The 11667-nt window shown below is 40.9% G+C and overlaps 1 protein-coding gene across 1 annotated transcript in view; it reads right to left on the bottom strand.

Annotated features, from left to right (window-relative positions):
• Nucleotides 1-16: 16 nt before the first annotated feature.
• Nucleotides 17-11667, bottom strand: part of lama2 (laminin, alpha 2) — a 139339-nt gene continuing 127688 nt past the window's right edge. Inside the window, 11 exon segments of the mRNA XM_053231698.1 lie at nucleotides 17-742; nucleotides 1597-1810; nucleotides 2835-2965; nucleotides 3079-3232; nucleotides 3501-3659; nucleotides 4613-4802; nucleotides 5292-5404; nucleotides 5782-5844; nucleotides 8293-8476; nucleotides 10372-10548; nucleotides 10910-11061. Of these exon segments, the coding sequence (XP_053087673.1) occupies nucleotides 588-742; nucleotides 1597-1810; nucleotides 2835-2965; nucleotides 3079-3232; nucleotides 3501-3659; nucleotides 4613-4802; nucleotides 5292-5404; nucleotides 5782-5844; nucleotides 8293-8476; nucleotides 10372-10548; nucleotides 10910-11061 (1692 nt within the window). The 3' untranslated portion in view covers nucleotides 17-587.

Here is an 11667-nt window from a genome sequence, read left to right as displayed (position 1 = left end):
TAAATGAAATGAGAAGTAAAAGCACAAACAGTCATTTTTATTTATAGTCAGGTAAAATACAAATCCCCTGAAATGATGCTTAAGTATAGTAACAAAGTTGTGTCTATAGCTACACAAACCTCGTCCAAAATGACTGCTAATAATAATAATAATCAGCGAAAGCCGGATTTATCACTGGACTGCGTTTATCTTTAGCTATTTATTAGCAATTTATGAGCCATGTGTTAATTTAAAAATCAATGCAACATGGAGGCCAAGTGTGGTATTACACAACAGGAAAAAAAAAACAAAAAACATTTTTTAAGGATGTATCCAGAATAATGGAGAATACTTCTACCTGTTTGTGTTTTCTTAGGCAGCTGAGATTCAGTGGAGTGGAGATAGAAAAAGGGGAAAGCTTAACAACAACAAAAAAATAATAATAATAATAATAAAAGAAAAATCGTATGTTGTGTATTTGGCTGATTTGGTTTGGGTTCATCTTCTTCTACTGCGTAAAAGACGTGTTTGGAGTTTCTTCAGAGCTGAATCACTTTCTGATGACAAGTGGTTAGATGAGAGAAGTGTGTGTGTGTGTGTGTGTGTGTTTAGGCAGCAGGACAGGTGAGAGGCTGGACCCCTTTGATCTCCAGCGCTTTGTTGAGCTGAACCTCCAGAACTTTTCCTGCTTTAATGAGCTTTATGTTCCTCATGCAGCCTTTAAAGGGAGTGTTGATGGTCAGACCAAACTGCTTCAGGCCCTCTGTAACACACACACACACACACACACACACACAAAAGGGAGATAAATACAAAATTACAATATGCTTCACCTTTTGTTTGCTCATAAACCCACTAACAGGCTCTACAGAGTATTTGTGTCTTTAACGTGAGAAAAAGCACTCGTCTGTTTTTGCGTGTTTTTATCTTAATGAATATGTAATTTGGGGGTGTTTCGATACACGATTGTGAAATAGTGGGCGGAGTCAATGCAAATCGATTGATTTATCACCAGCCTGAAAGTCACATCAGAAATAAAGATTGTGTGTTTTGTGTAAATCAGTACGAATGAAGGGCAGGTATTAAATTTTGCGGAAACTCGTGATTACTGTCACAGATGCCTGCTGGTTCCCATAGCGACAAGCTCCATGTGGTTCGTTGTTCTGATTTGTTATCTGATTGTGTCCACCTGCTTCGTGTTCGTTCTTTACTAGGTTTGTGTCTCAGTATTTTTAGTATTTTAGAGTTTTAGCATCTTTTATAGCTCCTTAAGTCAAAGCCGTGTTTGCCTTTAGTTCTCGTTGCGACTCTCGCTTCAGTGTCTCAAAATAATTCGGTAAGTTTTTCATAGTTATGATTTATTATAATGGCAGTAAATTTGGTTTTGTATTAGATATTCGCTGCAGGATCAGAATCTCGAGTTTGCGAAAAAGTTTACGTCACCGCCTTTAATCTGCGTACGTAATTTACATCAGCAATTTACATCAGTAATCCACTGCGACTTCCTCGTGCACTAATTCTGTCATTCCGTATAATAAAATCAAAGCTTTTCCACACCCGATCTGCAGAACTCAATTTTAACATTCTATCACCATAGCAACGGTTTGATTGACGCACCAGGGTATCCGCCCACGTAGACAGGGTCGTTGGTGTCAGCGGAGGCGGAGCTAGCATCTGGACTGGCTGCTTCCGATTTTTTGCCGTCCACGATCAGCTCGAGACGGTGCTTCAGTTTGTGGGCGGTGATGGAATGCCACTGTCCATCACAAAGCTCCGCCCCCTGGGAGACGGCCGTGACACGCCCCACTCCGTTATCAGCGTGGAAGGAGAGCTGGAGAGAAAAACAGAGAGAGTAAGAAAGAAAGAACACAATTAACTCTTACTCTTAAATCTGGTCTTTTTCCCATCCTTACCCCACTCTCCCTTCTTCTTTTTTCCATCCTTTCATTTTTCATCCCTTCCTCTCGTTTCCTTCATTTCTATTAGCTTCTTTAACTACACCTCTTTCACACTTTTCTTTCCCTATTCCCTCTTTCCTGTCACCCCCTCCCACTTCTCTCCCATCCCTCTTTCTTTAACATCTTTTATTCCCTCTTTCCTCTCATTCTTCTCTCAATCCCCCCCTCTCTTCCATCCCTCTTTCATTGACACTTTCTATTCCTTCTCCTCCACCTCCCAATCTCTCTCTCTCTCTCTCTCTCTCTCTCTCTGTCTGTATAACACTCTTCCTCTCTTCTTCTATATCTCATTCCTTCTGTCTTGCCTTCCTTCTTTAACCCCATCTTTCACACTTTTCTTCCATCCCTCCTTCAACACCCTCTATTCCTTCATCTTTCTTTCCATCTCTCTTTCTCTCTCTCTCGCTGTCTGTATAACACTCTTTCTCTCTTCTTCTATATCTCATTCTTTCTTTCTTTCCTTCCTTCTTTAACTCCATCTATCACACTTTTCTTCCATCCCTCCTTCAACACCCTCTATTCCTTCATCTTTCTTTCCATCTCTCTTTCTCTCTTTCTCGCTGTCTGTATAACGCTCTTCCTCTCTTCTTCTATATCTCATTCCTTCTTTCTTTCCTTTTTTCTTTAACCCCATCTATCACACTTTTCTTCCATCCCTCCTTCAGCACCTGCTATTCCTTCATCTTTCTTTCCGTCTCTCTCTCTCTCTCTCTCTCTCTCGCTGTCTGTATAACACTCTTCCTCTCTTCTTCTATATCTCATTCCTTCTTTCTTTCCTTTTTTCTTTAACCCCATCTTTCACACTTTTCTTCCATCCCTCCTTCAACACCCTCTATTCCTTCATCTTTCTTTCCATCTCTCTCTCTCTCTCTCTCTCTCTCTCTCTCTCTCTCTCACCCTGCCGTTGACGAGTTCGATGCCGAGTCCGTCCATTGTCTGGCCGCTGATTCCGAGCAGAACTCCGGTGCTGCTGCTGGTGCGGAACTCCAGCTCCACCGTCACGTCGTTCCCGACTCTGTAGGTGCTCACTGTAAAACGTTATTGTGGTTTGAGACGCAGCCGTGGCTTTATACGGTCGTGTACTATTCTTTCACACTCTTTTTTAGTGCAGTGTGTGATTTGGAACACAGCCCGTGCTAACCTGCTTTAGCGTATCCTGTGCCACTGAAGTACGAGCCGCTCTGCGTTTTGCTGAAACACGAGCCGACGCGGTAGCTGGAGCTCGGATTCTCCAGATCCTGCGGGCCGTTCGTCATCCGGAAGTTTCTGATGCAGCCGTTAATGCTGTACACCACCTACACACACACACACACACACACAGAGCAATGCAAGAACGTTAGTAATTAATTCGGTTATTTATAGTTAATTGTTACGATGTTTTGATGCACACAGTAATAGAGTGTAGTGTTCTGTATTCATAAAATAGCTACAGAAATGAATTTTAGCAAAAATCTTTTATGCAGTTAATTGATATTTATTGAAAATGAGCCAAACACGTTTACTTGTGTGCGTGTGTGTATGTATGTGTGTGTGTGTGTGTGTGTGTGTGTGTGTGTGCAGTACCGGTCCTATGCGCTTGGTGGTGTAGTTCAGAGGAAGACCCCCCACGTACAGCTTCCCCACCACGTCCAGGATGTCGGCTTTCTTCGGGCTCACGGTGTGTTTGATGTAACGGCCGTCTACCGTCAGGATGCCTCTCTGTTTATCCCTACGCACTTTAATCTACACACACACACACACACACACAATAAATGTCCAAATGCAGTTAATCAGCTACGACATGTTCAGTGTGTGAAGTTTGCTTCTTTAGCTAACAAACAATGGAAGCTTACAGCCAACAGTTTAGCATGAGCACTGTAAGGTTAGTGTGTTTTTATATAATTTCTTACTTAGAATATTTATTATAATTAAAAGCAGTAAATTAGAAAATTTTACATATACACACATAAATACAGTGCAAAAGTCTTGGCACCTTATTTTCTTTTAGTACAAACTTTGTTATAGATTTTTATTTATGACTTCTACATCATCGATACATTATTCATTAACATTCGTTTTTCAGCACAGAATGAAACGTTACAGAAAAATGTTTGTATGTCAGTAAAGAAAGCAGCAGATTCCATAAGAGACACTTTTCAGATAAAAACATAATGAAGGCTGCTGGGTTTCGCTGCAGAAATAAGAAGCGAGTCGACAGTCAAAGTCTCCAGAAGAACTGTGGCTGCTTCTGCAAGATGCTCAGTAACACTTCCAGCTCATTTCCTTATAAAACTGCACACACTGCACCTCAGATACTGTTTATTTATTTAAAGCGAAGGATCGTCACATTAAATACTGACTTTGTTTCATTTATTACTGTTTACTGCTCTTTACAGTATTTTTTTTAATGTAGAAACATTTAATTTCATTATCTTCGAAGGCGTCTTTGCTCTACAGCATTTCTTTCCATGTGCCTAAGACTTTTCCACAGTACTGTCTTTACTTTATTCTATATATATTTATATTATGTTATAGGTAATTTTTGAGTTCAAAATCTCTGAGTACTTTTTTATATCCAAAAGTTTTAAAAAAAGTTCCTGTTACATAAAATTAATTGGAGCAACTGCAAGTAGTAAAAGACCCAAAAATTAAGAATAATGAGAGTTAAGGTTAAAAATTTTATTGTAAAACTGAACCTTGTGCCAGTGTCCGTCACTGATGATGCGTGGGACGCTGACAGACGTGTTCCCGCTGCCGAGGTCGTAGCTCAGGTGAGCCATCCCCTCCTTCACCTGCACCGTGGCAAAGTCAGCGTGGTTTATTCTGGCCATGTAAAACACCAACCCCGAATCGGCCTCCGTCCTCAGCTCAAACTCGATGATCAGGCTTAAACACACACACACGAACAGATTTACGAATAAACATCTGACCGTATTACTACATGTTACCATGGTGATATGGCTTGCAGGTTATTAGGATCACCAAGAACTTGTTGTAGACATCCTAAATTTTTTGTATATTGAATTATAATTTTAATGTTAAGCAACTGGGGAAAAAAAAGCACTACACCTTTACACCCTGCAAGAAATCCATATTCGAGCAATATGCAAATTAGAAGACATTTGCATACCGGAATATGTTTCGCTCTTAGAATTTATAATGCGATTTTTTTTGGACCATGCTAAATCCAGGACTTCATCAACAACGTTCTCAGCTTCCTAAAAGCGTTCTACTTGGGATGCTTTCTGAAAAGGAAACGCTTTGTTGTTGAAGAAGTAGAACCCTTAAAGGTTCCCCGTGATGAACAAACCAAACCATTAGGATGTTAGATTTAACTTTTCATGATGATGATGATGATGATGATGATGTGTTCACCTGTTCTTCACCTTCCTGTCATCAAAATCGAACGCCATGTGGCTGTTCCTCGAGAGACCAAACTGCTTCGCTAAATCCAGCACCTCAGGCTCCGCCTCCGCCGCACAGGACACCTGTGTGATTGGACGAACAGGACGTCATTGAAGTTATAAACTGTACGTTAGATAGATTAGTGTGTAATATAGAACTGTTGGTGTGAAAAGATCTGAACACTTGTGTGTATCTGTCACACACACATGGATTACAGGTGCTGTGCTGCAGTTTGCCTGTAGATGGCGTAAGAGTACACAACATGAACACTGAGGTCAGGGTTCTGCTGTTCATCACTGCTGCAGTTTTCATTAAAGGGACTGATTTACATCTATTATAATTTTTTTTATTATTAAAAATTTGGGAAACTTAAACAGTTCTGGTTAAAATATTTGGTTGTAAATATCTCTGTCAGAATTTGGATGCATGTGGATAAGTATGTGTGTTAGAATAGCAGTACCGCTGTTTGATGGGCATCAACAGGCAGGGCAGGAACGGTGATGACATCAGCAGGAGGCGTGGCCTAGGAGCAGCAGGGCGAAAGGGTAATGCACCATCATGCAGCAATTTGCTATACGGTCAGGTTCAAAGGTCATAGTATAGGGGTGCTCATACTTCTATGCACATACACTCTGAATTTGGAGTTTGAGAAATTATTTTGAGAGATTTGTTTTTATTTAAAATAATATTATGCAATCAATTTTCATTCAGAGAAATCGCAAAAAGTAATATAAACAGCAGCGGGGGCGTGGTCGAGCGTCAGAGCTGGACGGAGAGGAGGCGGGTCGAACCGGCAGGTAACGCGTGATGATTCTCACCTGTGTCTTATTACCGCCAGTCTACTTATTTGTTTCCCTTTGTGCGTTCAGTAACTGCCGTAACCAGAGAGAGAGCGAGATATAGCTGGCGGAGCTTGCGAGACACGCCCACACGCTATAAAGTGTAAACTTGACGGAGTGAAAGTCCGGGACGGACCCATTACGGTTAAGTCGTTTAGAGTTTTTGTAAACGTGAGCAAAAATAGTCTCGCTTGTCTCCCGAATCTTCCTCCACACACACACACACACACACACACACACTGACCTATTAAGAAGATCGACCAGCGGTTGTCTTGCGATCGACGGGTGGATCGCGATCGACGGAATCAGCACCTCTGCCTTAGTCCATTCATTTACATTTCATCAGTTATTATTGAGTTTTATTACGTTATCTTTCCTCTTGCCTTCAGCCAATAAAAAACACTCGCTCCTAAAGAGTAGCTATTTTGAGCAAAAATAGTCACCGACATACCAAGGACCCAAGCACAGAATCTCAAACTAGAAGCGGAAAAGTATACTAGCCACGTGGACTCGTATAAACGATGGCTGGAAGTAGCTCAGTGACATAAAGTAGCAAGTACATCACTGTTAGCCTTTCCTTTCACTTCTTTAGCTTGTTGTAAAGCTTAGCGTTAAAAAGTTCAACAACTCTAGCTAAGCTAGCTACTTAAAACAGCACTGTGGCAGTTAACCTGTTAGCCAGTTATCTCACAAGCTAATGCTACCTCCCTAGCAGTGAGATATCTGATATTAAACAGCTAATCTGAATAAATATGCAGCTAGCACACCTAGCCAGCAATATTGTGCTGTATTTGCTAGCAAGCTCCATAATTAGCCCTAACTCCTAACCCCTAACTCCTAACTCCTAGCTTTGATTGACAGATCAAATAACTTAAGCTCAAAACAGATCCTACAATTTTTAGATGTTGTTTATAAATTTATATTGTAATAAATATTAACTAAATGTCCTTTATAACTGATGAAATAAAAATGAGCTCCTGGTCATGCACTCAAACTTTTGGACATGACTGCATAGCATGAAATAAAGCAAGAGATGCTAGGATGCTAATAAAGGAAGCTAACTCAGCAAGAAAATGCTTATAGCAAATACAGCGAACTTAGCAAATTATTATTATTATTTAAAATTATCAGTAGACAAGAGGTCTAACGTAACAAGTGTATCATAGCAAGCTAATGTTTGCACAGAAATTTTTGCTAGCTAACTTTCCTAGCTAATGATTCATCAACTTACATTAGATACTAAACTAATCTGGCTAGCTAACATTTGCAAATAAAATAAACTAGCAAATGATTTTTCAGTTATTGCTAGACAAGAATCTAACACAGCCAGTTAAAAACATCTGCTAGCTACTTAACTAATTATGTTTTATTGATATAACAAACTAACTTAGCAAGTTAATGTTTGCTAGCTAATTTAGCTAATGATTTTTTAGACAGATGATGTTTGCAGCAAAAATTGGCTAATTTATCTACTACATAAATTAGCTAATTACTTTTTAATGCTAGACATGAGGTCTAATATAACAAGCTAATGTAGCAAAAGACATTTTGCTAGCTAACTTTCCTACCTAATTATTCATCAAGTTACAATAAATAATATCGGAATTTGCCAAGCTAAAGAAGCTTGCTTAATCTAGCTGAGAAATTTTGAATTTTGAAACATTTTACAGCACAGACAGAAAAAAACAATATGTAAAACACGTATAATGATCTCAGAGTGGGCGTGGCTTTCGCGAACAGGGAGTTGCTCGTGGGAAATGCTCTTTAAGGTGATAAACCTGCTAAATGAGGCAGCAAGAGAAGCACAATCAGCATTAGTGTTAGCGCTGTTAGCGTCAGGTCGAGAGGAGGAGAAGGTGAAGAGGTAGCGTAGCTTAGCTTTTACTCTCTTTCTCCCTCCATCCATCTCACTCCACTTCTGTCTCACTATCCGTCTCGATATATAACTCCTGTCGTCACCCCATCTTTGAGGCTAATGGCCTGGAAAAGTGCTCCATTTTTATAGCCGTCCACACACACACACACACACACACACACACACACTTCTACTCTCAGCAGCTGTTCTCCAACCCACTGGCCAGCACCACTTTTTTTTTTTTTTTTTTACCCACAACGCCTCAGTCAGGACGTACAGTGGAAGGTGGAGGCGGAGGTTTCACTGTATCAGTGGGTAATTTGGGTGGGGTCACTTCCTCTTCCTCTTCCTCTTCTTCCTCCTCTTCTTCTGGAGCTGGAGGTGGAGGGGGCGGGGCTACATCAGGACACCGCCCAATTTCTGCATTCTCGAAGGCCACCGGTTGTGAGAAGTCCATGGGGCTGCATTTGATTGACAGATTTGCAGAATTTAGACACAAAATATTAACAACTTTATTTCTCCTAATAAAAAAAATCCCAGTAGATATGAATATGCATGAGTATGCAAATAGGAAACGCCCCCCTGTCCGCCACACATCTCAAATCGCTAGCCTGTTAACTGCTAGTAAGCTAGCTAGCACGTATCAACATGAGGAGTCTCAATTTATATCATTTTCTTACTGATTTATTTAACAAAATATAACATTCCCATGACACCCACTATAAGTTCATAGCTAACTTACTTTAGCTAACGCAGCTAGCTAGCTATCTGATTAGCTAGCACACAGGTTTGGTTGAAAGTTTCCATGTATCATGTTGTCCTTCTCAGACATGATTGTTTCAAGCTGTCGATCATATTTCGTGACATCACAAATCGACACAAAGCTCATATGTAGCTTTGTCCCCGAATCAGTTTAATATGTGAAGTCTCTTAAATGTAGCGCTGTGATAACGAATCTATATGATATAATGTAATCACAGTCACGATGTGAGAAGACATTTCAAACAACACAATTTTGTGTTTCTGGGCCATTTTAATGCTAAGAATTTTAAGTAGATTATCATTCAAATGAGCTACATTATCTATAACACAGACCTGAAGGTCAGATGAGTTTAGCGTCCCTGTGTCCTCCGTCAGGATTTAGCTCAGATCTGTGTAGAGCTCTAACTACACATGCTTACTGCTAATTGACTAAATAGCTAGCAGATAATTAGCTAGCAACAAAAAAGGAGGCAATAACTTTTTACCTATCGACTAGCTAATCACATATGCAATTAACAAAATTGCTAGCTAATCACATATGCTAATTAACCAATTAGCTAGCAGCTAATTGCTAATTAGCTAATAGCTGACAATAGCTTGTTACTTGTTAGCATAAACTTGTTAACAAGAACTAGCAGATAATTAGAAGATAATTCTCTTGAAAGTGGGTTGAAATGTGAATGAGTTTTTTGTGGTTAAATCTATCATATCATATCAAGGGCCGGATTTGGGGTTGAATTTTGCTACACAGTGCGCACACACACACACACACACACACACACACACACCGGAGCGACTAGTGAATAATGGCCACGGTTATGAGCAAGGACACACTCGTTTAACGCTCTGCCACTGAGGTCAAGGGCTTTCTGACAGAGATTCATACTCGTCATTAGCGAAAGAAAAACTCGGCGATTCATTTATATGACTGCACCTCAAAACAGCGCCACAGGCCAAACGAGAGTATCATTTTAAACCATGAAACACACACACACACACACACACACACACACAAACGCAGCATTGCACCTTCCTCTGTGTGTACAGCAGTAATGGCTAACGCAGCTCATCGGATTTACAGCATGTTATTATCGACCCTGATACACAGCTCAATTAGTTTATTACAGCAGTAAAAATGTTTTCAGGGCTTTTTATCCATCGGCTGATGTGATGCTGGGTGTCCAGTAGGGGGAGCACACGGTCTGATTTAAAGAAAAAAATCTTTAAAAATCCCACATAATAGTAAACAAAAATGAATTTCTTGACATTTGTTTCTTTATTTCTCTACTGGAGTTATACAGCTAATGAATAGCTAAGTATTGAAAGCATATGGCCACCCGTTTGGCTCTGTGGAGTTGTTCGGTGTCTCAGACTTGCTGATGTGGTTTTTTTTTCACAGTGTATGATACACTGTTATCTATAAACATGAACAGGGAGGGAGTGTGGCCTAAAGTTTTACCTGAAAAAGAGCCTTTAAGAATGAAAAGGCTGAGTTAAAGATGACATGTTTGTTATTAAAAATCCTCACTGATGGAAGGAATAAATATGTGTGTAGGTATATGTAGGTGTGTGTGTGTGTGTGTGTGTGACGTACATCGTGTTGATCAGAAGGTTCCAGATGCAGCCCTCAAACGGCAGGCCGGGTCTCTGCAGGCCACCTGCCATGTCAGCCGGGACTCCGCCCACAAACAGCCTCTGGATAACGATTGGCTGATCATTGGGTAATGCCTGCTCCAGTCGCTCCTCTTCGTCCACCTGCACTGAGAATGAGCTAACACACACACACACACACATGCACATTGTCAATGTCCAATCATTACTGTTAAAAAGAAGAACGAAAGAAGTGAGACAGGAAAGAGAAAAGCTGTGAAAGCGAGAACGAAAGATGGTGCAAATGGCAAGAATAACAATAAACAAGAAGAAAGCAAGAAAGAAAGAAAGCAAGAAAGAAAGAAAGAAGGAAAGCTAAAGCCTGAAAAGAGAGAGAGAGAGAGAGAGAAAGCAACCAACAAGTTGTTAGAAAGGGAGCTGTAGAGAGAAAGAAGGTAAAAAAGGGATAGTAACAAGTAGAGAAGGAGTCAGAAATAGAAAGAGAGAAAGATGACTACAACATGACTAGATGATTCTCTCACCCTCCTGAGTGCCGGCGGATGCGCAGTGAGTGCTCAAGTCCGTCATGTAAAATCCCTCCATCAGGTTTTCTGATGGTGCGGCGAGGGTTCCTACTGCCGCTGAACACCAGCACCTCCAGAGCTCCCTTATTCAACTGCACTGACACATACGGCTACAGACAGACAGAGGGACAGGTTAAAAACTGGGACTTATTCTACTTCAGAAATTAACTTCTTGAAATTACAGAATCAGTCACACAGACAGCTAGAAGACAGACAGCCAGAGAACCAATCAGATAGTCAGACAGACAGATAGCTAATCAAACAGTCATATAGACAGCCAAATAGTCAAACAGACAACCAGCCAGACAGAAAGACAGCCAGACAGAGTCAGCCAAAGAGTTGGATAGACAACCAGCTAGAATCAGCTATCTGCCCAGTCAGGCTACGGTCAGCCAGCGGTCAGCAAAGTGCAGCTGACAGTGCTAGACAGACCTACACAGAGATACCCTCTACACAGACAGACATATGGTCTGGATCGCTAACTAGACAGCCAATAAGACAGTCCACCAGAACTATATCACACATTGTTGTAATGAGGAAGCTTAGAGCCTCTAGGACTAGGTCTACAACAGCCTCTGCACAAAAGGGTGGAATTGTGTCTAGAACAGCTAGAGTTGGAGGAACTTTACAGCAAATGGTTCACCCTTGCCCCTGGCTGAACAGGATCCATCACCACATCCGCAGGCCGCGTGGGAGTCACCATTCTGCAGAAGCCT

This window comes from Pangasianodon hypophthalmus, chromosome 30, assembly GCF_027358585.1.
Source record: "Pangasianodon hypophthalmus isolate fPanHyp1 chromosome 30, fPanHyp1.pri, whole genome shotgun sequence".
Taxonomy (NCBI): Eukaryota; Metazoa; Chordata; class Actinopteri; order Siluriformes; family Pangasiidae; genus Pangasianodon; species Pangasianodon hypophthalmus.
This window is presented reverse-complemented; position numbering and strand designations above follow the sequence as displayed.